The 25671-nt window shown below is 50.4% G+C and overlaps 9 protein-coding genes across 9 annotated transcripts; 7 read left to right on the forward strand and 2 right to left on the reverse strand.

The window, feature by feature from the left end:
• Positions 1–220: 220 nt before the first annotated feature.
• PENARI_c003G07884 (uncharacterized protein) lies at positions 221–4341 on the forward strand (the record flags this gene model as incomplete). Its single annotated transcript, XM_022628554.1, has 7 exons — positions 221–442; positions 506–1763; positions 1801–2078; positions 2247–2521; positions 2705–3269; positions 3327–3492; positions 4163–4341. The coding sequence occupies 7 exons, from the start codon at positions 221–223 to the stop codon at positions 4339–4341; spliced, it is 2943 nt and encodes a 980-aa protein (XP_022491560.1).
• A 744-nt stretch (positions 4342–5085) lies between these two features.
• PENARI_c003G11260 (guanosine diphosphatase) lies at positions 5086–6711 on the reverse strand (the record flags this gene model as incomplete). The annotated part of the gene is made up of 3 exons (XM_022628784.1): positions 5086–5143; positions 5199–6546; positions 6597–6711. 3 exons carry the CDS (start codon positions 6709–6711, stop codon positions 5086–5088), a joined length of 1521 nt encoding a protein of 506 aa, XP_022491289.1.
• A 350-nt stretch (positions 6712–7061) lies between these two features.
• On the forward strand, positions 7062–7871 carry PENARI_c003G12102 (putative translation initiation factor IF3; the record flags this gene model as incomplete). The annotated part of the gene is made up of 1 exon (XM_022628835.1): positions 7062–7871. The coding sequence occupies one exon, from the start codon at positions 7062–7064 to the stop codon at positions 7869–7871; it is 810 nt and encodes a 269-aa protein (XP_022491643.1).
• A 474-nt stretch (positions 7872–8345) lies between these two features.
• Positions 8346–9844, forward strand: PENARI_c003G04980 (translation elongation factor Tu; the record flags this gene model as incomplete). Its single annotated transcript, XM_022628347.1, has 4 exons — positions 8346–8508; positions 8565–8593; positions 8654–8916; positions 8977–9844. The coding sequence occupies 4 exons, from the start codon at positions 8346–8348 to the stop codon at positions 9842–9844; spliced, it is 1323 nt and encodes a 440-aa protein (XP_022491281.1).
• Positions 9845–10623: 779 nt separating this feature from the next.
• PENARI_c003G10639 (uncharacterized protein) lies at positions 10624–12950 on the forward strand (the record flags this gene model as incomplete). The annotated part of the gene is made up of 3 exons (XM_022628740.1): positions 10624–10693; positions 10750–11016; positions 11071–12950. 3 exons carry the CDS (start codon positions 10624–10626, stop codon positions 12948–12950), a joined length of 2217 nt encoding a protein of 738 aa, XP_022491795.1.
• Positions 12951–13363: 413 nt separating this feature from the next.
• On the forward strand, positions 13364–16226 carry sey1 (dynamin-like GTPase SEY1; the record flags this gene model as incomplete). Its single annotated transcript, XM_022628258.1, has 4 exons — positions 13364–13512; positions 13614–14063; positions 14123–15867; positions 15931–16226. 4 exons carry the CDS (start codon positions 13364–13366, stop codon positions 16224–16226), a joined length of 2640 nt encoding a protein of 879 aa, XP_022492119.1.
• A 767-nt stretch (positions 16227–16993) lies between these two features.
• On the reverse strand, positions 16994–17617 carry PENARI_c003G01921 (uncharacterized protein; the record flags this gene model as incomplete). Its single annotated transcript, XM_022628135.1, has 1 exon — positions 16994–17617. The coding sequence occupies one exon, from the start codon at positions 17615–17617 to the stop codon at positions 16994–16996; it is 624 nt and encodes a 207-aa protein (XP_022491890.1).
• Positions 17618–21400: 3783 nt separating this feature from the next.
• PENARI_c003G03878 (uncharacterized protein) lies at positions 21401–23452 on the forward strand (the record flags this gene model as incomplete). Its single annotated transcript, XM_022628259.1, has 7 exons — positions 21401–21483; positions 21569–22026; positions 22093–22454; positions 22508–22657; positions 22735–22958; positions 23033–23125; positions 23209–23452. The coding sequence occupies 7 exons, from the start codon at positions 21401–21403 to the stop codon at positions 23450–23452; spliced, it is 1614 nt and encodes a 537-aa protein (XP_022492118.1).
• A 476-nt stretch (positions 23453–23928) lies between these two features.
• PENARI_c003G12404 (uncharacterized protein) lies at positions 23929–24976 on the forward strand (the record flags this gene model as incomplete). The annotated part of the gene is made up of 2 exons (XM_022628855.1): positions 23929–24136; positions 24204–24976. 2 exons carry the CDS (start codon positions 23929–23931, stop codon positions 24974–24976), a joined length of 981 nt encoding a protein of 326 aa, XP_022491566.1.
• Positions 24977–25671: the final 695 nt, after the last annotated feature.

The raw sequence follows: 25671 nt of genomic DNA on the forward strand, positions 1-25671 counted from the left end.
GTGGCGATTGGGTGGATTGAGTAATTCAACACCACAGTGGCCAGATTGAATGGAGGCGGAGTTATAATGTTGCTGTCGCAATAGACCAGGAGAGACGAGGTTGAAGCAAATCAGCGGGCCGGAGTTCCCAATCACGGAACAACCATTCTTCCGGTACCTAGGTTATCGCTTATCGCACGCGACCTGAATCTCTCTTCAGGCTTGTCTTCAAGCTGTCATTATGGCTTCTGAGATGGATTCTTCTCAGGCCTTAGAGGCTGATGCCTCTACGAATAAACGGCCTATTGATATCGAAACCATGGGGCGCAAGAAATTCAAGACTGAGGACCTGCCCTTTACTCCCGTGCAGCATGCTGCCATGGATAAACTCCGCCATGCGTTCAAGAAGAAGGGCTATTTCGATCTTGTTCGCAAGCAGCTCTGGACCGGCTTCAATGAGGGTGTATGATTATTTCCATTACCTGTATCGCGCATCCATTTCTACGTTGCTAAATCTTTTTGGCAGGAACCCAGGACCATGTTTACCAATGAACTGCTCGCGCTCGCCGAATCAGAAATTGATCGTGAACCCGCCCTGCTTTCTCGCGAGAGAGGAAAAGCCGCGACATTGATCGAAGGAGCTGTTGATCGTGGTGATGTCTATAAGAATGTGGAGAACTCAATCGACCAGCTTGCACTAAAACACGCCGACTTTATCCTCGAATCCCTCCGCGAAATCCGCCGCCAAGAAGTTGGAGATGAAGTTGCTATGCGCGAACTCGAGTCAGGAAACAAGACCGATGCGGAATACGATGCCCTTGTGAAAATCGACCGTGATAGGCGGGAGAAAATATGGCAGGAAGAGAAGCGCAAGGAGATGGAGCTCGAGGAAGAGCAGCAAAGGATCAAGGATGAAGAGCTCCGCAAGAAGCGCGAACTTGACCGGCAGAAGGAAGACGAAGACAGGGCTCGAAGAAAGGAAATCGATGAACAGAGACGAGCTGACCGTGAACGCCTGCGCGAGGAACAACGAACGCTCGATGACCAGCGAGAAAGAGAACGACAAGAAAGATACGAGCGGCGGAGGCGAGAAGACCGGGATAGGGACCGCTACTGGGACCGTGATCGCAGTCGCACTCGCGACAGGGAACGTTTCCGTGATCGTTCTCCTGACTATCGCCCGGACCGCGGCATGTCTCCTCGGCTCCGGGACGTGAAACGAGAGAAGTCCATCGCTTCAAAGGATCCGACCCCAGCTCCAGTGGACGAAAAGTCATTGGAGGAGGCTGCTCTGCAAATGCTCCTGAAAGAAGGCGAAGAACTCGCGGCCAAGGCTCGAATGAAGCCAGAGTTTGATTTCGAAGAGGCTGAAGCCATTGAAAATGGCCTGAAACCGGCGTCAGCAGCGGCCAAGAGTGCCAATGACAAGTACTCCAATACCTCAACCAGAGCGGCCAGCCCATCCCGCCATTCCGAAGCAAGGCGCGGCTCAACTACAGATCGCCGGGAGCCGTCTCGGCATCTGATGCGTGATCGGAGCCGTAGTCGCTCGCGCCGACGACGCACATCTCTGTTTGACCGCCGTGACCGGTCCCGGGACTCTGTGAGATCCCGTGACCGTGACATGGATTTGCGCCGTGGTTACCGTGACTTCCGAGATAATCGGCCTGATGATAGAAGCTACAGACCGAATCGTCGGAGCCGTAGCCGTTCCGTGGTCCGGCGTGATCGAGCACAGTCTAAAGACCGTGACCGGGATACTGACCGTCGCCCTGACCGTAGCCGTGAGCGAGAACGAGAATATGAAACATACCGTCCCAGGCGACGAAGCCGACCTTCTCGTTCACCTGTTCGTCGAGGTTCGCGCAGCCGTCGCTCGCGAAGCCGTTCTCGGTCTCGCCCTCGAGTCCGGGCTCGAGACCGTTCTCGATCCCGTTCTAGGTCCGTCCGACGGCGTTCGCGTTCTCGGCGTCGCTCTCCTTCCCCCACTCTGGACATCGACCGCTACGTGCCTTCCACGAGCAACCGAAGCAAGTCACCTAGGCGCCGGGTCCGAACCCCAGAGAGAGAACGAGAGCGAGATCAGCGACCACGAATGGGTGATATTGACCGTTACATGCCGCCCTCTGAACGAGATGATGATGCGGCTCCCATAAAGGAGGAAGACGTTGAGGCAGTCGCAGAAAAGGAGATAAAGAAGGAACCAGAAGATGAAAAAGAAAAGGAAAAGCCAAAGCCAAAGCCAAAGCAAAAGGAAAAGGACACAGAAGATCGTCGACCTCGCCGACGAAGTCCAAGCCGTCGAAGAAGCCGCAGTCGCAGACGAAGTCCTAGTCGCAGGCGGAGTCCCAGTCGCAGGCGGAGTCCTAGTCGCAGGCCTAGTCCTAGTCGCAGAAGAGATCGCAGTCGCCGAAGGAGCCCTAGTCGTCGACGCAGCCGAAGCCGTCGCAGAAGTCCAATTCGTCGGCGCAGTCGTAGTGGAAGGAGGAACAGGAGCTGATGCCCTGCGCAATTATGTTTGTAATATTAATACCAGAACTGTGTATGATTATGGAAATGAGAATACTTGCCATGTCTAAATGTCTCTACGTGCTGTCCATAGAAGATAAGCTTATCGCTTATCGCTTGTCGGTGCTCCACCAAAAAAGTTGAACTCAAACCCAACTTCTCTTCGCTTCGTCTTTTACACAACTGTCAGACTGGCATATACTATCACGTCTAATAGGCTCAAGATCGATCCTTCCATCCATGATCCCAGTTCAGTGCAACACGACCACCTAGAAATCTCTGATCCCCGGCGACAAACCTCCCCAAACACACGAACCATGCAAAAAGAAACACAAAAACCAGAGGCAGCAAAGAGCCAAACCTCGAACAAGCCATCAAAAACAATGAACCTAACAGATCGCACCGCCCGCCGCCAACGCGCCTCATACCCGCCCTCAGACTCAGACCCAACCTCATCCTCGGGCTCCTCGTCAGAAGACTCCAGCGAAAGCGAAAGCGGAAACGAAGACGAGCACCACTCCGACCAAGAAATGCGCGACGAACCCAGAGCCACAGCAGCAAACCCAGCCGATCCCTCCTCATCACTACCGCATATCGGCGGCCGACCCAAACCGCGCATACACCGCATGAAGGGCGATTCGGAGCTCTTATCGCGGCTTAATGCTTTCTTGCCGAAGATGAAGAATGCGAATGAGGATTTGCAGAAGGAGATCGAGGCTGGGAGGGTTGGGGATCTTGTTCTTGATAATGCCGATGAGAGTGGGGAGCAGTATATTGAGATGGTATAATTCCTTCGTTATCTGTTTTGCTTAAGGACTTTACTAATGGGAAGATTGTAGGATCTTGGACTTGGTGTCTTGGAAGAAAAGAAGGAGGGTGACTCGTCTAGTGAGGATGAGGATGAGGATGATCGCGAAGATGCGAAGACTGGTTCTGGTGCTGCTGGGAATACATCTCAAGAGCTGAAGGACTCTGATATCATTGGAAAGCTTATGGGAGGTAAGGGTAAGAAGACCGAGACGGATAAACCGTCTATTGAGGAGATGACGGAGTAAGATGCTGTCTGATGTGGCTTGCAATGTCTCAGATATTGATTCGGATGTGTGGTACTTACTGTACTGATTCATTTACGGCGATTTACCGGCTTGTCATTTTTTATTTGCATATGGGCTACATGTTGTCATCTTTAGCGTCTTGATATTTTGCTTTTTTTGAACCACCCATGTGAAGAAACTCCTGAAGGTTACCAGCAGTTGAAAGCCGCTGCTGACGAAGGCGGAATACCTCCTTATGATCAATTCTTGGAATCCTAGAAAATGGTCAATATGTGACAAAAGTTACAAAAAGTTACCAATGTCTATAAGTTCGTCCATGAGCCGTTACCAAGATCCAAGTTGAAGCCCTGGGACAGAGTTTGGAAAAACACTGTTGTCACTCCCACTGCCACTCCTACCCCGACAAACTCTTCTGCAACAGTATGTTGATAGGGCTGTCATTTACAACGCTGAGAACGTCTCGTGTCGAGAGAACGTCACGGCTCAGTAGCACTCAGTAACGATCAGTAGCAACCTATCAGGGCTATTGTTGTGTTATAGTGTTCTATATTGAACACCCCAAACCCCCAGTGAGATCACTTGCTTTGGTGCTGGCGTCGGATGTGCCACTAACTGCATAGATGAGGTCCGCCACGGCCTCCGCTGGACAGAGCAAACCTCTCCCAAGACTTACACCCAGGCTCTTGACAAAGGAATGCGAAATGCGTTATTGCACGGGTCGTATGGAATCCTCAGCGACCTGTTCACCGAGGAAAACGCTCTTGTGGACGTTCTTACTCCCCAAGACCTATTCTCCTAGGGCTCATTGCCTCTTTGGTCAATCGTCATTGAATGGGGTGGATCATCAACCAGCGCGGCCTATTCTTTGGTCGTCAACGTTTACGACTTCTCCACCTGGCGTGTAAGAAGTTCGATCTCGTACGCTGGTATCTAGATCACGCGGCCAAGTTGGGCAACGGGCAAGGACCGGATTCAGACCATCCCCCCGTTCTCCAATCCGTGGCTGAGCGTGGGAGCGTCAACATCTATAAGTTGCTCCAGAGATTCGGGCCTCGTCTTGGTCCGCGCGACTTACGCCTCGTCGCTCGGCGAGACGGTATCAATTGCTATGAGATGCATTGGGGGTGCTTCGACATTTCCTTGATGGGTTAGGTCGAGATGCCAATTCTTTTATTGAGGACGGGTGGGGATGACTGCTTCTTTATTCTATCGGGCTAGAGGTGTCGGGGGAAGATCAGATGGCTCGCATCTTGCTTTGACGGCGAGCAGACCCCCTATTGGGAGCATGGCGGTTTTGACTTCGCAGCTTGGGGTCTCAGTTTCTTTTTTCACATCTATAGAAGTGGCTCCAAATCAATTACTGCAAACATGAAACATCGATACATTCCTATGCAACCGCCAGTAAATCAAGTCTAGATAAGACATGGAAGAGAAGACAAAAACGGACATATCGCGGATCTCTATATATGCATGAACCCATCATACACTATGACCGAATGACATTATTAAAAGAAGATAATTTTGCGTGACGCCGTGGGTTTGTTTAGGACACTTCCTTGATGCGGCAGGTCCAGCCGGATTCCTTGGACAGGAGGGGCAAGCTGCAGGAAATGCAAGTCAGTATATGCTGGGAAAGTAAGAGTGGGATTAACTAACCTCGCACCAAGACACCAGCCCAGCTCGTTGTTCTTGATCTTCTTGGCAATCTTGACCTCGCGGGACAAGGGCATCTCGTAACCAGTGTGGAGCAGAGCCATCATGAAGTTGAGGTCCAAGCACCATTCAGGGCGATCGCGAAGCTCGGTAAGAGCGTTTTCCACGCCCTTGAAGGCACCCCAGCTGCCCTCGCCGGCACAGACCGTGTTGGTCAGCTCGTGAAGCTCGTTGAGAGTGAAAGACTCGGGCATGCCCAGAGGAGCCGTGCGGTCGTAGAAGTAGGAGAAGATGAAAACGTCCTCCCGAGAGAAGGTCTTCGCGAGAGAGGGCTGGTGGACACCGTTGAAAGAGCAAGGGGAAAGCTTGCACTCGCCGCTCTTCTTGAGAATCTTTTCGGCGAGAGCACGGCACTGAGGGGCCATGGACTTGTCTTTAGGTCCAACCATCTTGAGCTCGGGATTGGGTCCCAGAGGGTGGTCGGCGGGGAGCTTGAATTTGACATCGCGCCACATTCCAGGTCCAATACAAGGGTTCGGAATAGGTTCTTTCGCCCAGGACAGGTCGTTAGGGTTGTTAGCCAGCATATTTTCCACAACCACCATGTGAATGGCTTCGCGGGCAGTCATCAGACCGTATCCAAGGTGAGAGTGTTGGTACAGCTCGAAATCACGGCCGCCAAAGCTGAGGTCGTACTTGTGATCACCGGGCGCGAGGTGCTCAGGCATACCACCAGTCTTGCTCTTCTCATAGGTGGGCTGGAAGACAATCTGAGTGGAACCGCCACCCAAGTCGAAAACAGCGGCAGTAGGAGTCTCGTCAGGGCCACCAATCTTGCCGAGCAAGTAGTTGGCTGTGATCCAAGCATAGACACCTTCGTCCTTGCCATCCATGATCTCGACACCGCCCTTCTCCTTGGAGACGACTGGGAAGGGATAGGCAGTCTCTAGGCGGCGGCGGACGGCATCCAGGATTTTGCCGCTCATTTCATCACCCAAAAGACGAAGTCCAGCCGTAGCCTTGACGGCAATCGGAGAGCAGGACTTGTACTCATCGGGAACCGACTTCAAAGCGACCTCCATAAGAGGGTCCAGACTGTGGGCAGCGCCTTCAGCGTCTTCTTTGAAAGAGCTGAGACCGGAGCTAGAACCTTCCACCTTCTTGGTTTGCTCAAAAACCTCATTTTCAAGTTCCGGGGTAGAGCCGCAGTTGTTGAATCGGTAGACGTGAATACGAGACCCGGTGCTACCAGCATCGATCATAAGGGCATATTGAATCAGCGGCTTGGACGGGTCGGAGGACTTGGTACATTTCGTGGTCGACGACACGCCGCTGCTTGAAGGCGGTTGCTCTGCAGGACAATCAGTTATGTGAAGCGACTAGCGCATGGGAAATACATACCGTGAGTAAAGCTAGAAGTAGCAGGCTTAGACGGGGAAAGCCACACCAACACCATGAAGATGAAGGCGATGATAGCCCCCGTCTTCAGATACCGCGATCTTTGGCTTTGTGCCATGTTGGCTTGTTCTTCAGTTCGATTGATGTGGACCGACTGAGAGACGGATCCGTTGCTCTGAGGGGAGCGTTGACGGGCGATTGAATCAAGGTGGAGTTTGTTGTCTTGTTTGTCGACTCCAGTCGACATGCGAGCAAATGGTCGAATATAGTGACAGGTGGCGAATGTCCAAGGACGATGAAAGAACGACCGGACGGTTTAATAAAGAGGGAAAGAAAACAAGCAAGCGAACATTGATCCTCCAGAAACACCAAGCCGGGCCAGAAAGAATAGGTGGAGAGATGTTCAGGGAAAATTGTCAGGAGAAAGGAGATCCAAGGGTTTCAGGGCTGTGGCGCAGATGTGGCTGAATGCGGTTCCCCGATGCCCCGATATCTTCCCTATTCGTCACTCCTCACTTGACTCTTTGGCCTTCCACTCTCAATATTCTACGATCTTCCTACGCACTTCTTCAGAATTCTCCTGCTACAAACATGGGCCACACTCGCGGCCTCGTGTCGTCCGCCCAGGCCTTGCGCCAGATCTTCGTTACACCTGGCCGTATCTCCAGAGCTGGTATTCTTCCCAATACTCTGCGAAATGGGGTCCAGATTCGATTCTTCCAACAGTCACATTTCCTATCCCTCCGCGAATACCGCCCACCCATCCAACTGCCCCCGAAAAACGAGGCTATTACTGCAAGATTCATACAACTGGTCAACGAAGAAGGCAATCTAGAAGCCCCAACTAGACTCGAAGAGGTCCTTCAGTCCTTCGACCACAAAGATCATTTCCTTATGCAGGTTCAACCCGCAAAAGGTGATCAACTTCCGGTGTGCAAAGTCTTCAACAAGAAGGAAGTGCGGGCAACCGAAAAGGCCAAGGCCAAAGCGTCACGAGCAACCAAGAGTTCAGTGAAGTCAATCGAGTTGAACTGGGCCATCGATGCCCATGATCTGTCACACCGGTTGAAACAGCTCACAACCTTTTTGGACAAAGGTCGGAGGGTGGAGGTCATTTTGACTGCAAAACGGCACAAGCGCAAGGCAACGGTAGATGAGATCAAGCATGTCATGCAGAGAGTACTCAACACTGTGAGAGAGGCTGGTGCTATTCAGACCAAGGCGATGGAGGGTGAACCTGGAAAGCAGGTTACCTTCACCGTGCAGAAGGACAATTAGGAGGACTGGACATTGTGTATATTATGTGGAACTGGAGTGTACAAGATATAAGCTGCATAGCACTGCTCTGAATAGAGCTTTCGTTTAATATATAACAGCTCTTCAATAACTTCCAAGGTTGACAGCTGAACTTGACTGATAATGTCCATATGGCATGACGTAGATACACGCGCATTGCCCGGTACTCTATAAAGCCATACATTGGGAAAAGCCCTCATATACAGGACATAGCTCAAAATAACTGTCTATTCCAACTCCATTGCGCTCCTTTGCATCTCTTTAGCCCATCTACTTCCTGATGACGGCGAAACCTCCGCAATTCCAGCATCCTGATTGGCCGATGACTAAGCACCTCCCTGAATCCGCCGTCTGACTAAAAAATTTGGTGTTGATCTGGGCTTCTTCTCTTCCATCTTTACATCTGTTTCTTCTTGCCTTTCTTTTTCTTCCATCGTTTTTGTCAATTGAACCAAGATGTCGAGCATCTCCCGTTCATTGAACCTTTTGGCGCGTACCAGCCGGTCTTCCCTGCTGCGCCCAACTGCCGTCAACCCCGTCCACCATGTCTTCAGCAACAAGGTGGCCGCCCGTGGCCTGGCTACTGCTTTCGAGCGTAACAAGCCCCATGTGAACATTGGTAAGGCGAATGTCATTGCGCGTGACTGGACTTGATGCTAAGATATTCCTATCCAGGTACCATTGGTCACGTCGATCACGGCAAGGTAAGCCATTCGCGACTTCTTCCGACAGCTTCGCCATCGAATCTAACCCATGCGCCATAGACCACCCTGACTGCCGCCATCACTAAGCACCAGGCCTCCAAGGGTCTTGCCAACTTCCTCGAGTATGCCGCCATTGACAAGGCTCCCGAAGAGCGCAAGCGTGGTATCACTATCTCGACTGCTCACATTGAGTTTGCGACTGAGGACCGTCACTACGCGCACGTCGACTGCCCCGGTCACGCCGATTACATTAAGAACATGATCACTGGTGCTGCCAACATGGATGGTGCCATTGTCGTCGTTGCTGCCTCTGACGGTCAGATGTATGGGCCCCATGGTCTATAGCAATTGGATGGAAGTGGGCTAATGAAATCGCACAACAGGCCCCAGACTCGTGAACACTTGCTGCTTGCCCGCCAGGTCGGTGTCCAGAAGATTGTTGTGTTCGTCAACAAGGTCGATGCCGTTGAGGACCCCGAGATGCTTGAGCTCGTCGAGCTTGAGATGCGTGAGCTTCTCTCCACCTACGGCTTCGAGGGTGAGGAGACCCCTATCATCTTCGGCTCTGCCCTCTGTGCCCTCGAGAACCGCCGCCCCGACATCGGTACCGAGCAGATCGACAAGCTCATGAAGGCTGTCGACACCTGGATCCCCACCCCTGAGCGTGACATGGACAAGCCTTTCCTCATGTCCATTGAGGAAGTCTTCTCCATTCCCGGCCGTGGTACCGTCGTCTCTGGACGTGTCGAGCGTGGTCTCCTGAAGAAGGATACCGAAGTCGAGATTGTCGGCGCTACCAACGACGGTAACCCCATCAAGACCAAGGTTACCGACATTGAGACCTTCAAGAAGTCCTGTGACGAGTCCCGTGCTGGTGACAACTCTGGTCTCCTCCTCCGTGGTGTCCGCCGTGAGGATCTCCGCCGTGGTATGGTTGTTGCTGCTCCGCAGAGCACCAAGGCCAGCAACAAGTTCCTGGTCTCCATGTACGTTCTGACCGAGGCTGAGGGTGGTCGCCGTACTGGCTTCGGCGCCAACTACCGTCCCCAGGTCTACATCCGTACTGCCGATGAAGCCGGTGACCTCAGCTTCCCCGATGGCGATCTCTCCAGGCGTGTCATGCCCGGTGACAACGTCGAGATGATCCTCAAGACCCACCACCCCGTCGCTGCCGAGAGCGGTCAGCGCTTCAACATCCGTGAGGGTGGCCGCACCGTCGCCACTGGTTTGATCACCCGTGTCGTCGAGTAAATGGTCCCTTCACGCACCCCTGGTCGGAATTCCTGACCCTTGTATTATGAAACCCTTTTCTTCCATCATGTTTGTTAGGCACCTTATATTTCACAGCGCGGGAATCATCGATCTGTACGAGGATCCGGCGGTAATCCGGAGTTTTCGATTGAATCTTGTCCATGTACCTCTACTATCTTGGAATGTAGTCAGATTTTCTCCTATATTCTCCACTCCCGTGAAAATGTATTCAGACTCAATTTCTCAAAGTTCAGCTTGTCCATTCAATCAATATCCAGTAGGCAGTGAAGTCTTCGCTGGCCCCGTCTTAGTTTTGTCAGTACGCCAATGTAGAAGAGCGACTCCAATCTGTCACTCTCATAAACAAGGAAAACAATAACAATTATAGCCCCAATCCAGTTTTAATCAAAGAATCAGACAACAGAGTCGGTTTTATAGATCGCCCGACTTATACGGAGGTAAGCAGACGCTGCATCCGATTGGCTCGGACGAATCGTTGACCGCACCACTTCGGCCGAACTTGACGGACGAGCATCTATAGGCAACGACCCAACACGTACGTCTTTCTAGAATACTCTGACTCTTTGACACTGATTACATAGCTGCAGGTCTGATATCTGACTTCTTTCTTTTTTGCTTCCTTGCTTTGCTCTGGAGAACGGATAATAGTGACTTGCCACCATGCTATGACGAGCTGCAAATATCTCTTATCTGATCCATGTTATGACCTGCAGCTAATACACACATCTATTGCAAATTGAACTTTATAAGTCACAGTCATGGACGACTGGGCTGATCAAGGACCCCCGCGCAAGAGGATGAGGAAGGGGACTAAGAGCTGCACCGAGTGTATGTGCCAAAGCGACATTGCTTCTCATCCCATTGCTGATAATGACTATTTATAGGTCGGCGGCGCAAGATCCGATGCACATTCCACCCAGACCGCCCCGGAGTCTGCAATGAATGTCGATCCAGAGGGACGAAATGTATCGACCAAGAGCACACTGTTATTACCCCTCCACTATCAGGGTCCCAGTTCTCCCAAGGAGAGCAACCATACAGCCTCCGGGAACGAGTTGCACAACTGGAACATCTTGTGGAGGGTTTGACCAAACGAGTAGATCAACGGAGCTCGCGCACTCCGTCTAGTGAGCGTCATGAGCCAACCCAGTGTTAGTATATCTTGGGCGTGTATGGAACCACACCACATCGCTAACATTACCCAGCGATAAAATGTCCGGGTATGACAGAAACATGTCCCCTCGAAGCCGAGTCAGACGAACTAGGCCCATCCAGTGACCAGATCCGAAATGCGCCGGTTCTGCAACTTTTCGACAACTACCTCGTGAGCCGTCACGAGGACTCGTCGAATAACGATAAATTCGCCGGCGTCAAGGATATGTCGCCCAAAGCGCGTGCCGTGCGTGCAGAACTTCTGTCTATGCTTCCTCCAACACCAGACGTGAACAAAATCATCAACGCGTCCTTCCACTGGTTCGTGTGGCAAGATCATTTCCCAGAGTTATTCAACCGAAGGGATAAGAGGCTTGTCGTTCTTGACAATTGCAACGAAGCTCTTGTGGCACCCGCCGAAGTCGCAAAGGCACTCCTGTGTCTTTGCATTAGTGCGATTCATGCCCCGGAAGACTTCGATTTCCAGGTTTTGACTGAGCCATTTGATCCTCAGGTATTCTATGATCGATGCGTCACCGCGGTGGACCGTTTGATTGTCCGCGACGATGATTTTGCGGCTACACTACCAGGGATTGAATGCCAGATGTTGCTTTCCAAGCTGCATTTGACCGAAGGCCGGCTTCGAAAAGCTTGGCTGGTGAATCGCCGAGCGATCGAATTTGCCCACCTGGCTGGAATGCATCTATCAACCAAGGTTCCTAGGCCAGGAGATTCACTATATGAACGGCGCCTCAAGATTTGGTGTTCGCTGGCGACATCAGACAGATCTCTCAGTCTCATTCTTGGCTTGCCTTACGGCGTCGCTGAGGGCTTCTTCTTACCGCAGGTTGAGCAACGTCTCAATACGAATATTGCAGCTCCAGAGGCATACTTGCTCCGTATTGGTATAATCACAGGACACATGGTGGACAGAATGCAAGATCCATCCAATATGTCTCTCGAAGCAACGATGCGACTGGATCAAGAACTACAGGACTCCTGGAAATCCATGCCCAATCATCTCCGCAGTGCGGATCCTTCTCCGGGAGAGAAAAGGGAGCATTACCTCGAAAGGGTTCCACTGCAATTTATGCTCAAACTACTCCGTGCTCTTCTCCATCTTCCTCTGATGCTACAATCACCCCACAAACCTCAATTCAGACCCTGTCATACCATCGCGATCGAGTCTGCACGAGAAGGCTTGATGCTGTACAAGGTGCTCCGATCGACAAGCAAACCATACATGTGCAAAATGATGGATTTCATGGCATTCACGCTCTGCATGCTTCTGATCGTTCATCTGCATGGTTACTCTGATGAATCGCCGGACCATAGCACAGAGCAAGACGAAAAAGACTGGGGGCTGGTAGAAAAGGTTGTCGAAATTCTTCGTCGAGCGGCAACAGAACCTGGAGGCTCCGTTGCCGTCGAGTCCGCAAATATTCTGGGTGCCATCTTTGATACTAGGGGGATCAAGCCAGACTGGGGCAACATGACAAGCTGCAAAATCACTGTGCCCTACTTTGGCACTATCACAGTGGGCGCAGGAACAAAATTTTTCAAGGGTTCTGCCAAAAACAAAGACCCGGAATTCACTATACCAAATACAGCGGGAACAGATGCCTCTTACCCCAGACAGAATCCCTGTGTGCCGTACACGCCGCCCATTTCTGACCCAGAAGGTCCCTCGACCGCCAACACTGAGGCCCTAGATGACGACAACCTCACACCGTCCTTGGGGCCTGGGTATCCCGATGAATCTTGGCTTCCAAGGGGAGAGCCACCGGCAAACCCGTTTGTTGGCTTGGAAGTCAACGCGTTTAGTGGATTGTTTGATGATTTCGGCCAGTACATGTGGCCTAATCCTAATGTTGATCTTGGACTTGATCAGGGCTGGAACCTGAACTGGTACGATGGAGTGCCGCCTCAATAATTTAGATACCCCTTCATGTATATAGAGCGTGGCTGTATATTATGATGAACAAACGATCTCCCATCTACTCCGCGCATGGAAACTCCTCAAGAATAGATAACTAGGAACAAACCAACTGGAAGGTGTTTATTAACTAAAAACAATTTAACAAACTCAAAACTTAACATAGATATTATCCCCATATCGAATCTCCAGATGACTTCACACGCCACCGGGTTATGTAATGTTTTCCCCAGCAACGACCTCGGGACCTCAATGACCTCGTGAAACAGCCTTGTGATTCTTCCTATTCCACACGTTTCGTCCTTTTTTCTTTGTGTTCGTTTAGATCCTCCCGTATTTGCTCTAACATCTCTGGCTACCCGGAGTTGACTCCTTCCTCACCACATAGCACAGGGAGCAATAGATCGACCATGTCTGAACGACGCCCCTCAGGGTTAGAACGAAGCCCAACAGCGCCATCTGTCCTGTCCAATGGACACTTTGCCTCGATCGGTGGCGACGGCGACACCACATCCTACGAGCATGGCGTGCAGGTCATTGATGAGAATAAGGAGTTCAAGTACGGCCACCTACGCCTAGACCCAGTCCCCCTCAAATGCGCTTGGCCAGCACCACGATCCCCATGATCTTTCGTCTCCCATACTAATCTCATCCCTATAGTCCCAACTTGTCCAAATATTTGACTCTCGAAAATGTCACGCCGGCCGGCTTCAACTACCACCTCATCTCCGTGTTCGGGTCGCAGTCCACCGGAAAGTCAACACTGCTCAATCAGCTTTTCGGCACCGAGTTCTCAGTGATGTCCGAGCTGGAGAGAAGGCAAACAACAAAGGGTATCTGGCTGTCGAACAATAAAAAGCAAGGCGAGGCCGGCGCGGAGGAGCGCATGGCGGATAACATCCTGGTTATGGATGTGGAGGGTACGGATGGCCGCGAGAGAGGCGAGGATCAGGACTTTGAGCGCAAGAGTGCGCTTTTTGCGCTGGCAACGAGTGAGGTTCTCATTGTCAATATCTGGGAACACCAGGTTGGCTTGTACCAGGGTGCCAACATGGGATTGTTGAAGACTGTCTTTGAAGTCAACCTGCAGCTTTTCCTGAAGGATAAACAGTATGTGGCATTTGACTTGGCCTATGTTATGTCCGATCTAGGCGCTAATCAGCTTGCAGTACTACCCACCGCTCTCTCCTTTTCTTCGTCATTCGTGATTTCATCGGCACGACACCGCTCAAGAACCTCCAGAAGACATTATTGGAAGACCTGTCCCGTCTGTGGGCGACGATTTCGAAGCCTGCTGGGTTAGAGAACTCCACGATCCATGATTACTTTGACTTCCAATTCTACGGGCTTCCGCATAAGGGATACCAGCCAGATCAGTTTGTAACAGAGGCAAAGAAGCTTGGCTTGCGCTTCCGGGAGGGACACCGAGATCCTAAGAGGGATGCGCTTAAGGGCGAGTTCTCCGAAGGAGGTGTTTTCCTACCTGAATACCACCGTCGCATCCCAGCTGATGGATTCTCGCATTATGCGGAGGGCATTTGGGATCAAATTGTCAACAATAAAGACTTGGACTTGCCAACCCAGCAGGAGCTGCTTGCCCAGTTCCGTTGCGACGAGATTCTGCGCGAAGTGATGATTGGCTTTGATGAGGCGATCGTCGCATTTGAAGATAAGCAGGCCGAGGCCGTCCGCCTTGGTGCACCAGAGGTCCTTGGTGGACTGGGTGTCGCCATGCGCGGTGCTCGCTCGAAGACCCTGAAGAGCTTCCAGACAGAAGCTAGCCGGTACCACAAGGGTGTTTACCAGCGCAAGAGTGCCGAGCTTGAGAACAAGGTCGATACCCGCCTCAAGGCCCTGTTCCACGGTCAGCTTTCGGCAGCCCACAAGTCCGGAATCCGCGAATTCAGCGAATCAGTCTCTGCTGCTGTGAAGGATGGCCAGAAGAAGGGTGGTAGCTATGACTTTGCCGAGATTGTCACTCGGGAAGCCCAGGGCTCGATGGAGAAGTTTGAAGAGGTTGCCCGCTCTACATTGGTTGAGGGTGCCAAGTGGAGTGACTACAAGCAAGAGCTGGCTCTTTATCAGAAGGAGCTGTCTGAGGTCAGTGCCCGACTCCGCCGTGATGAGATGAGACGTTTGGCTACCCGCGTCGAGCGCTGGGTGCAATCTCGCCTGGGTGAATCGGTTGGCCTTGAGTTCAATGCACTTGGATCTGGAAGAGCTGGTAGTGGCGCTCCTGAGAACGGAGAGAAGCCTACTGAGAAGGCTTTCTGGGATCGGATCTGGAACCTGTTCGAGGAGACTGTTCTCGATGCCGAACGACGGTTCACAGACCGTGCGAGCAGCTTCGACGCTAGCCTCGATGAGGTCGATGTCGGACTCTGGCGTCTGCGCCGCAAGTCGTGGGGTGTTCTCCGTGCCAAGATCGACGAGGAAATGATTGAGGGGAACCTGCTCCTCAAGCTCCGTGAGAACTTTGAGGACAAGTTCCGCTACGATGAGGAAGGCGTGCCGCGCATCTGGCGCCCAACTGATGATATCGAAGGCATTTACACCCGTGCTCGCGAGTCCACCTTGACTGTGATTCCTCTTCTGTCTCGATTCCGCTTGGAAAAGACCTCCGCCCCTCCCCCGCTTGACCGATGGATCGGACACACCCCTAGCACCGCAACATCCGCGGACGAGGAGGACCTGCCACCAATCGGTGGTGTAGACGAAGACGAGGGCAAGAGTCTGGAAGAGGAGATGACCATCCTCAGCGACTCAAAGCGCCAAGAACTAACCGTGCGCTTCAAGAAGACCGCAGACGGCGTCTACGTCGAAGCCAAGCGCAGTGCTATCGGCGGTATGACACAAGTGCCATTGTATTTCTACGGTCTGCTCCTAGCCCTGGGCTGGAACGAGATCTGGGCTGGTAAGTCCTTCTTCACAACCACATGTCCCCACACCTATGTACTATACTAACAAACCCCCCTAGTCCTCCGCAACCCAGCCTACTTCATCCTCCTATTCGTCTGCGCCATCGGCGCATACATAACCTACCAGCTCAACCTCTGGGGCCCTATGCTCAAGATGACGGAAGCCGCCTCCCAGCAAGCCCTGGAAGAAGGCAAGCGTCGCTTGCGTGAGTTCCTCGAGTCCTCCGATACGGGCCGCCAGGCTATTGCCATGTCGGCCGGAGAGCGTGGTACCGGCCATAAAGAGGATGGGTATGAGATGTCGGATTTGAAGAAGGGTGGCTCGAAGGCCGGTGATGATGTGGATGATATGTAAATTTCTTTTTCTTGCTGTGCTGCTTGTCCTAGCGATCACCCTGTATTTTACACGTACTTTTCTGGGTAGTTCCTATATGCACCTCCATTATACTCACTGCTATCATGACCTTAATGCAGGGACATGAACTTTCTTCTGAAGGCGCCGAAGACGGAGTCCATCAGAATTCTATTTCTCGTTCTACCTTCGTTTTGCTTATGAAGTAGAATCAACCACTACATACCTATGGAAATACAAAAGGCAGAGTCTCAAAACACCAACAAGTGGTCTAGTTCCTTCTGGGAATGCATCTCCACACAAAGACATGTGGATCCTGCTGATCTCTACCTACATCCCTATGAAACCTGACCAACAAATCACCAACAAATCATCTAGGCCTACTGGCATCGTGTTGCCCGTGAGCCCATTTACGGAGAACCGCCTCTCGTCTCGAAGCCCTTTAATGATGAAACGCCGCGAGATCCGTCAATGCTTTGGCATTAGTGGCTCCAGCTTCAACGATTGTATAGGGGCCTGATTTGCCCGTGCTGTTTTCTCTTCCAGCAGGAGAAGGAGATGGAGGCGCAATATACCCGTCCCCAATTGGGCTATCAGGCTCCTGCAGTGATGGAATATCCTCAGTGAGCTCTGGAGTGCGTATTTATTTTTCATTGATTTTAGTATTCTCCTCCCCGTGGGGCAGATTGGGTTGTATATATAGACTATATTGCTTAGATAACACAAAAATCATAAAGGCCTAATGGTAGGGCTAGCGGGGGAACCATGCTCTACAGCGCAAGAGCGAGAACGAAAACGCCGGCTGCACCGGCCACGCCCATAGCAACACCGCCGCTAGGTGCAGGGGCACCACCAGTTGACTTTGCGGATGAGGCAGAAGCTGACGCAGCGCTCGAGCTGGAGCCAGAACCGGAGCTCGAAGCGGTGGCCGAGGAGGAGTCGGGCGAAGTGGTCTGGGCGGCATTTGAAGCAGTCTGGCTGACAGACTGCCCAGTAACCGTAACGCTAGACCCCGTCTCGGACGCGGTGTCTTGGGTAGTCGCTGGGACGCCAATAATCTGGGCATCGAAATTCGAGGTAGCCCACGCCTTGACACTGTTGGGCAGGTCATTGAACCAAGCTGGGAAAGTCCCAGCCGCAGCAGCACTCACGACGGAGGAGCGGAAAGTGGGATCCGTTAGAATTTCGTCCTGCCATGAGTACGGGATGGCTGTCTCCATGACCGCCAACACTGAGCTGGGGATCGCAGCAATCAAAGCAGCGGCAGAGGCAGAGGCAGCCAAGGCGTCGGAATTAATCTCGGTGCCAATTGAGTCTGCGGTGGCCGTAGTATCTGGAGCAGGGGTAGCCAGCGCCGAGGCTGCGAAGAGAAGAGCGGCGAAAAACTTGTGCATGGTGATAGTTCGCAATAAAGCGAAGGATAGAAGTGCGCAGAAGAAAAGAGTTAGGCTTGACAAAAAGGGGAAAAAAAGGAAATCAACTAAGCGTTAAATTTCTGGGATAAGAAGGCTTAAGTACGTCTCATCTCGGTAAAAGATACATCTGCCCCTAGAATTGCCGGGGCCCTGGATTTTGGAAGGGTCCGTGGCTTCGATCCAGCGCTGGACAAGCAACCCAGACCGAGAACGCCATGACTACCTGGCGCCACAAAGGGGCCAAAGTTCGCTGGCTCGTATCGCCGGCCTGATCGGGGAAAGTCCCGAATACTGTAAAATTATGCTCCAGCGATGCTAAGCTCATGGCACCGTTACAACTTAAAAGGATGCGAGGCCCTCACATTGGACTTCGTGGACGGCAAACATCGAAGTTGTATCGTTTATATCAGCGTCGAAATTACGGCCCCCTTTTTCTCTTATCTCCGCACCCGTCACTTTTTGCGTGCAATCCAGACTGGCAGCTTTGATAAAAAAAGTTATTCACTGGGGAGCGATTCATGCATCACTATGCATGCCAAGTCTGGGGTTGATGGGCTATATAGACTATGTCCACGGTGTTTGATCTTAACGAGTGCGAATGATTGATGGAAACTGGGAAACAGACGTGTAAGCAAGCCAGACAAGCCTTATTACCCCCCTTACACCTTCTTCTATCGAGGCGCAGCGACGTCGCAAGTCTAACCACCTCGCTAATCTGAAGCTGTCGGTATTGCTTGGTAAAAGCTTATATTTCGATTACCGACCCACGCATTCTAGTCATCGCCATCTGTCACAATATTCTCATTATTTCCCCAGCTATGTTAGAAATCGTGCTATTCTGTCTCTGGTTAATCTACAACCACTGGTTCCAGAAAAAGTATTCCCTATACAACCATAATATAATAGCTATTCTTTATGCCATTATCGCAGGATTCCGCCAAGAATATGGCCAGGGGTAGAGTAATCATAATAGGCATAGTGCAAAATAGAGTTTGGGAAACTGATTTCGAGCGCGTCTGTAGCTTGACCTAATTTCGGTGCTATATTGCGCGGAGATTCTAGCAACTCTCAGTAGTGGTGCTGAGAGGGTAAGGAGGGACACAGAGGTAGAAGTGTAAAGGAGCAAGGTATGAAGTAACGGTACTATACGTAAAGCAGTTGTTTTGGAATTAAAATGGAAAAGGATCTTGTCTTATTAAAGATACTTTTTACGCCGGATTTAAAAATAGATTAGCGTGGCTTCGGGTACAAACAGAGAAACAAAGCGTGAGTGTCCCGGGGGGGATAATATGTTTTCGAATTCTCCTATAACCAAACGTATTCGGCCGTAATCTATTATTGATGAAAGACGAAGGGAGAGGATGAATTCTCAGCATCCAGTCTTCAGGGCGAGCTGGAAGCCCAAGCCCTTCTCAGCCCTCCGTCGCCCTTCGTACTCGTCAAATCCGCCAACCCCACAGTCCAAAGACAAACCTCTCCGCCAAATCTCAACCACCTACTCCATCATCGCTGCTAGATCTCTGTCATTCTATAGAAGTGCTTACCGGTGTCAAGCCCTTCAACTGGCCCAAAATGGCCTCAGCCGAACCGCTCCTCAATCAAGCCGTGACCGTAACGCAGTCATTGTCAAGATGTCTACGTTAGGCATTACCTTAATTTTCACGTTCCTTTAAATAAAGATACAGCCGGACGTACACAGCTGTCGCTCAGCCCGCTCACGTCACGAAGGATAAAATTTGGATATTTGTTTTGATGACTAGAGCCACGAAAAAGGAAGCCTAACATCACGAGCGGCGACAAGGCCATGGCAGGCCCCGGCGAGGCTCCTAAGTTCGTTCCAGGAAGTGGTACACTCTAGTTATACGTACAAGGATACATATAGTTGTGGTAGCCTGCATATCGCTTCGGCGAGGGGTCAGGGTAAATGAGTCCACACACACACATACACACTGTCATAACGGCGATTCTGAGAAATCCAATAGAGCAAGGCCATACGGCCATCATTCCTTAGACATGCTCATTCAGATGAGCGTTCCCTCTTCAATTTCTATCAATTTATAACCGTCAGCGCGGGGTTCGGTACGATTTTAAATACCACGGAGACGCGTACGAAGGGTTAATTGGGGTATATTGAAATGGCCAGCTACTTCGCGAATGGAAGGAATTTCTTGCTTTTTAATAGCCTAAGCCGGTAATAAAAGCCTGCCTTCTTAACCAGTTAAATTTCGAGAGGACTGAGTAAGAATTGGTAGCACAGTGAGTGGTTGAACAAGGAAGGTCTAATTAATTGACGCGTTTTACGATATATGCGGAACTTGGTAGTGAATTACGTTGGGGCTAACAGACAAGGCCTAAAACCTAACGCAAAGATTGCCAGCCAGTAGGGCTTTTCGGTAAAGGTGTGGTATGAGGGACTTTGGAATAGACCTGCTATGTGCACTTTACATCTAGTACTGACAGTTGTAATTTCTAGAAAGGAGCTCGCGTGGTTAATATGCGGATATTGTAGAGTATAATGCATAAAAATCCCGATGTCAGCTTTTGTTTTGCTCTGGCGATGCCCATCATATGATTTCAGCTTCGCTCTGGGAATCGGCTACAGTCATGGCGATAAGCCCGTTCACGCCCCACATGTATACAAACAACTACTATTCGAAGCACTCGAAAATGGGGAGAAAAGTGGTGAAACCAGAGAGGTCAAAGTAGAGCGAAAATAATGCATAAAACGGTATGCACGCTACGAGGATTTTTGTAGAGACTATCCAATACTTCATCTGTGGCACTGTGTACACACTTATGACCCTTGTTGATATGCACACATCGTTTGTGCAGTTCAAAAGCCCAGGGGAAGATTTCAGGCTCACTGCTATGAAAGATAGGTTCTAAGTTATAACAAACTGTTCAGACAACAATATGCTGCGTAGCACCAGATCATGATTGGAGAAAATCCATTACCCGTGTCTCAGAGACAATACATACTTGATTTGGACATCCCGAGTCTTGGCCGTGATACTTCTGCGCACGACCGTGGGGTTATGACGTATTATTCGGGTCGGGCAACTCTTTATCTTCTCGGCGTGTGTATGTGCGTGTCTCCATCTTTCCCAAACTCCACATTCGCGGGGTTAAATGTAACTTATTTGGTAACTTACATGTACTAGTTACATTCGGGGTTTCTCCTGTGACGCCATGGTTGTCCCGGATCTTAGTCCCTGCCCCCCTGACTAGCCAATGGAATCATGAATCTGCCAGCGGAATCAGGGAAATACCTGGCTAGCGCTTACGAGTTGTGTGCCTCTCCCGCTGCCGGGCGCCATCATCTACTCTTATTTCGACGCCTGGTAGCATTTGGTTGGACAAAAGGGTATAGATCTAGGCGGGACATATATTTCTAAGGGCGAGATACAAATCTCCCAGGCTTATACATGCGTAATCCATGTGTTTGTGCCCCGTAGAGACGCCTGGGGCCAAAATATATGCCGAGAGTATATGATGTTGCTAACCCAACATGGCAAACCCGACTAGCACTTACAATGTATAGTCTGATTAGTCGATTAGTCGATTTATTGTAGTCCCATAGGTTGAAGTTACCTTCACATGTCCATAAAAGCTCCAAGACTTGCCCAGGAAACCCAAGACTCATGTTTACTCCCTCCCTTGCCACTAAAGTCCTTGACGAGTCTTATAGTCCTTGTCGCTCCTTAGCTTGTCTTGTCACCTCTTGGCCTATCCTACCAACAATTGGCAACTGGCTTCGTCGCTATGTTAGGCATCCCGAGATATTTCGGCCTCCGCGGCAATGCACTCAACTTGGCAATTAGTTGGATTGCCGGGCTTGATTTCCTGTTCGTTACATATTTCACATGTTCAAACCGAAACACAGACATAGCGCAAAACAAGCCACTAACTATCCTATCATCTGTCTTCTAGACTCTTCGGATACGACCAAGGCGTAACAGGCGGCCTACTCGATCTAGAATCTTTCATAAAATACTTCCCAGATATAAACGATAAAGCAGAAGGAATCAGCGACGCCGAATCAAAAGCACGATCAACATACCAAGGAATAACCGTCGCAGCCTACAATCTAGGATGTTTCCTAGGTGCAGTGTTCACCATTTTCGTGGGAAATCCCCTCGGCCGTCGAAAGACCATATTTTACGGCTCTATCATCATGACTATCGGCGCGCTGTTACAATGCACTTCATATGACCTGCCGCAGTTCGTTGTAGGGCGCATTGTTACAGGCTGGGGTAATGGGATGAATACTTCTACTGTTCCGACTTGGCAGTCTGAGACGGCGCAGGCTCATGCGCGTGGCAGGTTGGTTATGATTGAGGGGATGTTAATCACGGCTGGGATTATGATCAGTTATTGGATTAACTATGGTGTGTCCATGGACTCTAAGAACTTTGATTCTTGATTCCAAGGTGGCTAATGACTAACCACTATAGGCATGGCATGGATCGGCGACAACGAAGTCTCATGGCGTTTCCCGCTCGCATTCCAAATCGTCTTTGCCCTAATTATCTTCTCCGCTATTCTTAATCTTCCTGAATCTCCTCGCTGGCTGCTAATGCAAGGTCGGGAGGAAGATGCGCTTCAGGTTCTGGAAGCTTTGAACGATAAACATCGCGAAGATCCGTTCATCAAGAATGAATTCGAGTCGGTTAAGCTGACTGTCTTGGAGATGTCCAAGGGCTCTTATGCTAGTCTGTTCAAGATGTCCGAGTACCGCGAGTTCCACAGAGTGGTGCTTGCATATGTCAATCAGATGTTCCAGCAAATCTCTGGTATTAATCTGATTACATACTATGTGCGTCGTCTATGGTATAGGTTTCCCTTTTCTGTTGATACTGACTTGTGCAGGCACCACTTCTATTCCAAGATATTGGTCTTGGTCATAACAACTACCCTAAATTGTTGGCAGCTTGCAACGGGACGGAATACTTCCTAGCGTCGCTGGTTCCCATTTTCATTATTGAGAGGATTGGTCGACGCAAGCTGATGCTTTTCGGAGTAAGACGATTTCATTCTTCTTTCACTTTAGTGCTATATCTGTCATACTGGCGTGACTAACGACAAACCTGTAATAGGCAGCCGGCATGTCACTTTCTATGGTTGCACTAGCCGTTTCACTGCAACAGTTACAAAAGAGCCAGGCAGAAGGCAAAGGAAATACAGCTGGTCCCGCACAAGCGGTGTTCCTCTTCGTATTCAATACCTTCTTTGCTATCGGCTGGCTAGGCATGACTTGGCTTTATCCCGCTGAAATTGTGCCACTGAGGATTCGAGCGCCAACGAATGCCTTGTCTACGAGGTGAGTGCAAACAACATTAATCCTGATCTCTCGTATCGCGAAAGGGCTACCGCTAAAATATTTTCTGTTTCCAGTGGCAACTGGATCTTCAACTTCATGGTTGTGATGATCACACCTGTGGCATTTGCAAACATTCAGTGGAGGACCTACGTAATCTTCGCCGTTATGTAAGTTTTTATTCATCTCGAGCCCCCAATTTGTTTTTCTATCTTTTCCTTAGATGGAGTACCAAGCTAAATAATATTTCCAGAAATGCCGCTATTTTCCCGGTGGTATACTTCTTCTACCCAGAGACGCGATATCGCTCGCTGGAAGAGATGGACGACATCTTCAAGAAATCAAGCAATGTGTTCGATGTCGTGTCGATATCTCTCAACGAGCCGCACCGATATGATAAGGACGGTCAGCTTAAGCCGGAGTATATCGACGGTGTTATGCAGCGAAAGAGTGTACATGATGAGCAGAAAGTCGAGCATTCGGAGGGCTCCTCTTGAGACAATATTTGACGTTTTTTGTTGACTGGTGCTGAATGTAATCTAGGTGACGGTAATACTGCCGTCTCGAGAAGTGATCGACTCCCGGAGTACAGGGTGAGTTAGTCACCCCGCTGCCCTGAGCGACTCACGGAGCGACCCTAAGCGTTGAAAACAAGGAACAAGTTGACAAGCTTCTACTGGGTCCACTGCTTAGAATTGAGCATCACGCAGAGACAAGAACTGTTTTGTTATATTCTCTGAGTATAGATATTGATTAATCGGACCCTGTTTTTCATGTGGTGATTCACCTATAGTACCTGCGCTTTGAAATGATGATCCAGGTACAAAAGGGCTTGTCAACGCGCTCCGATAAAGACGTCCATAGTATTGCGGGGTCACACCCGCGTCAACGGATTTGCTCCGAGTGGGGGTTGGTTATAAAGCTTCTTTCTTCCACATTTCGATCCTTTTGTTATTACTTCACCCGATACATCATGTCCGGCATCCCCAATCTCCCAGAGACATACGATGATCTCCCCGACAAGCGTCGCTTCTGGCCTGGAGCCCCAGGCTCGGAGGAAGAAGGTCTTGGAATGCTCCGACTTCTCACTCCAAAAATAGTTGCACAGGCTGCGCAGTCCCAAATCCAGACCGGCGAGCGAGTATGCCTAAACTGGAATATGGAGAATCTAAGCCCACCAGGTAAACAACACACCAAGAATAGAACGAGGTCCCATGGGAGAGCTCATATTCAACCAATGTAAAACAGGATTCGGCCGCAAACCATTCGAACACCGTGTAAAATGGGTCGCAGAGGGCGTTGCATTCGACGACGAGTACCACTTCAACCCACAACAATCATCCCAGTGGGATGGATTGCGACATCACAACGCACCGGCGCCAACACCGGAAAACAAAGACCTACGCGTATTCTACGGCGGCACAACGGCCGCTGAGATCCAAGATGAGAACTCGTCGCGCATTGGAATCGGGCACTGGGCAAAGAAAGGCATAGCCGGTCGCGGCGTGTTAATCGACTACGTCTCATACGCGAAGAAAAAGGGCATCAGTATTAACGCGCTTACACGCCAGATGATCTCGCTGGACGAAGTACTGGAGATAGCGCGCGACAGCAACATCGAGTTTCAGAAGGGGGATATCTTCTTTTTGCGAGTTGGATTGCCGGGGACGTGGGAGGGTATGTCGGGCGAAGAGCGATTGGCATATTCTCAGCAGGGAATGCCGCAGCATGCGGGGATTGAGCAAAGTGAGCGGGTCCTGAGGTTCATCTGGGATAATCACTTTGCGGCGGTTGCTTCTGATGCAGTTAGTTTTGAGGTTTTTCCTCCTCTTAACCCTGACTTTGATTTGCATCATCATCTGCTGGCTGGGTGGGGTGTCCCTATTGGGGAGATGTTTGACTTGGAGGATTTGGCTGCGACGTGTGAGCGTTTGGGTCGTTGGAGTTTCTTTATTTCGAGTAGTCCGTTGAATTGCTCTAGAGGTGTGTCTAGCCCGCCTAATTGTATGGCTATTTTCTAGATAGTTGGGGTATAGCTGAGCCATTGGGAATAACAGACTCGAATCCTTACTATATTCAAATCAGGTCGTTGGGGGTCATTAATATACATTTGTCAAATGCATACCCAAATCCACATGTACCCTCTTTACCTAACTAATGTAGGAAAAGGCTTGTTGTACTTTCCACAAAACAGTGGACAGCAGATTGGAAAACAGCAGGCCGAAAGAGTAAAAGTGACACAATCGCGTGACCATTATGAGGAGTCTATGGAGGTCAAGACAGCATAGTAGGTGATAGCCCACTGTGAAAGTCCCCACCAATATTATAAGCAAGACTGGCAAATACAAGTTGGCTGCGTTCTCCAGCCTTCATTCGTTCCATCCCTTGGGCATTGGGCCACCGGATATGTTAAAGTGCTACGTATCCCGGTTTGAAAATAAAGATTTATCCACGGCAGAGAGATCTTGGCCTCGACCCTTGTTAAAGACCCTGTGGTCCATTCTCAAGAGAAATTTGTTGTCAACACTGTGCCTTGGTGATCGACGCATACCAACCGTTTCTGCTCTCACCCCTCAATATTTTCCTCTCATTGCTCCTATTACAAGTAGGCGCTCTACATTCCACATACCTTAAATGGTTGTTATTCTGCCCACCAAAAACTATGTTTACCTTAAACAAGGAGCGTCGCGTTCCACCCCTGCTTGGGAAGTACTTA

This window comes from Penicillium arizonense (assembly GCF_001773325.1).
Source record: "Penicillium arizonense strain CBS 141311 chromosome Unknown PENARI_contig003, whole genome shotgun sequence".
Lineage (NCBI taxonomy): Eukaryota > Fungi > Ascomycota > Eurotiomycetes > Eurotiales > Aspergillaceae > Penicillium > Penicillium arizonense.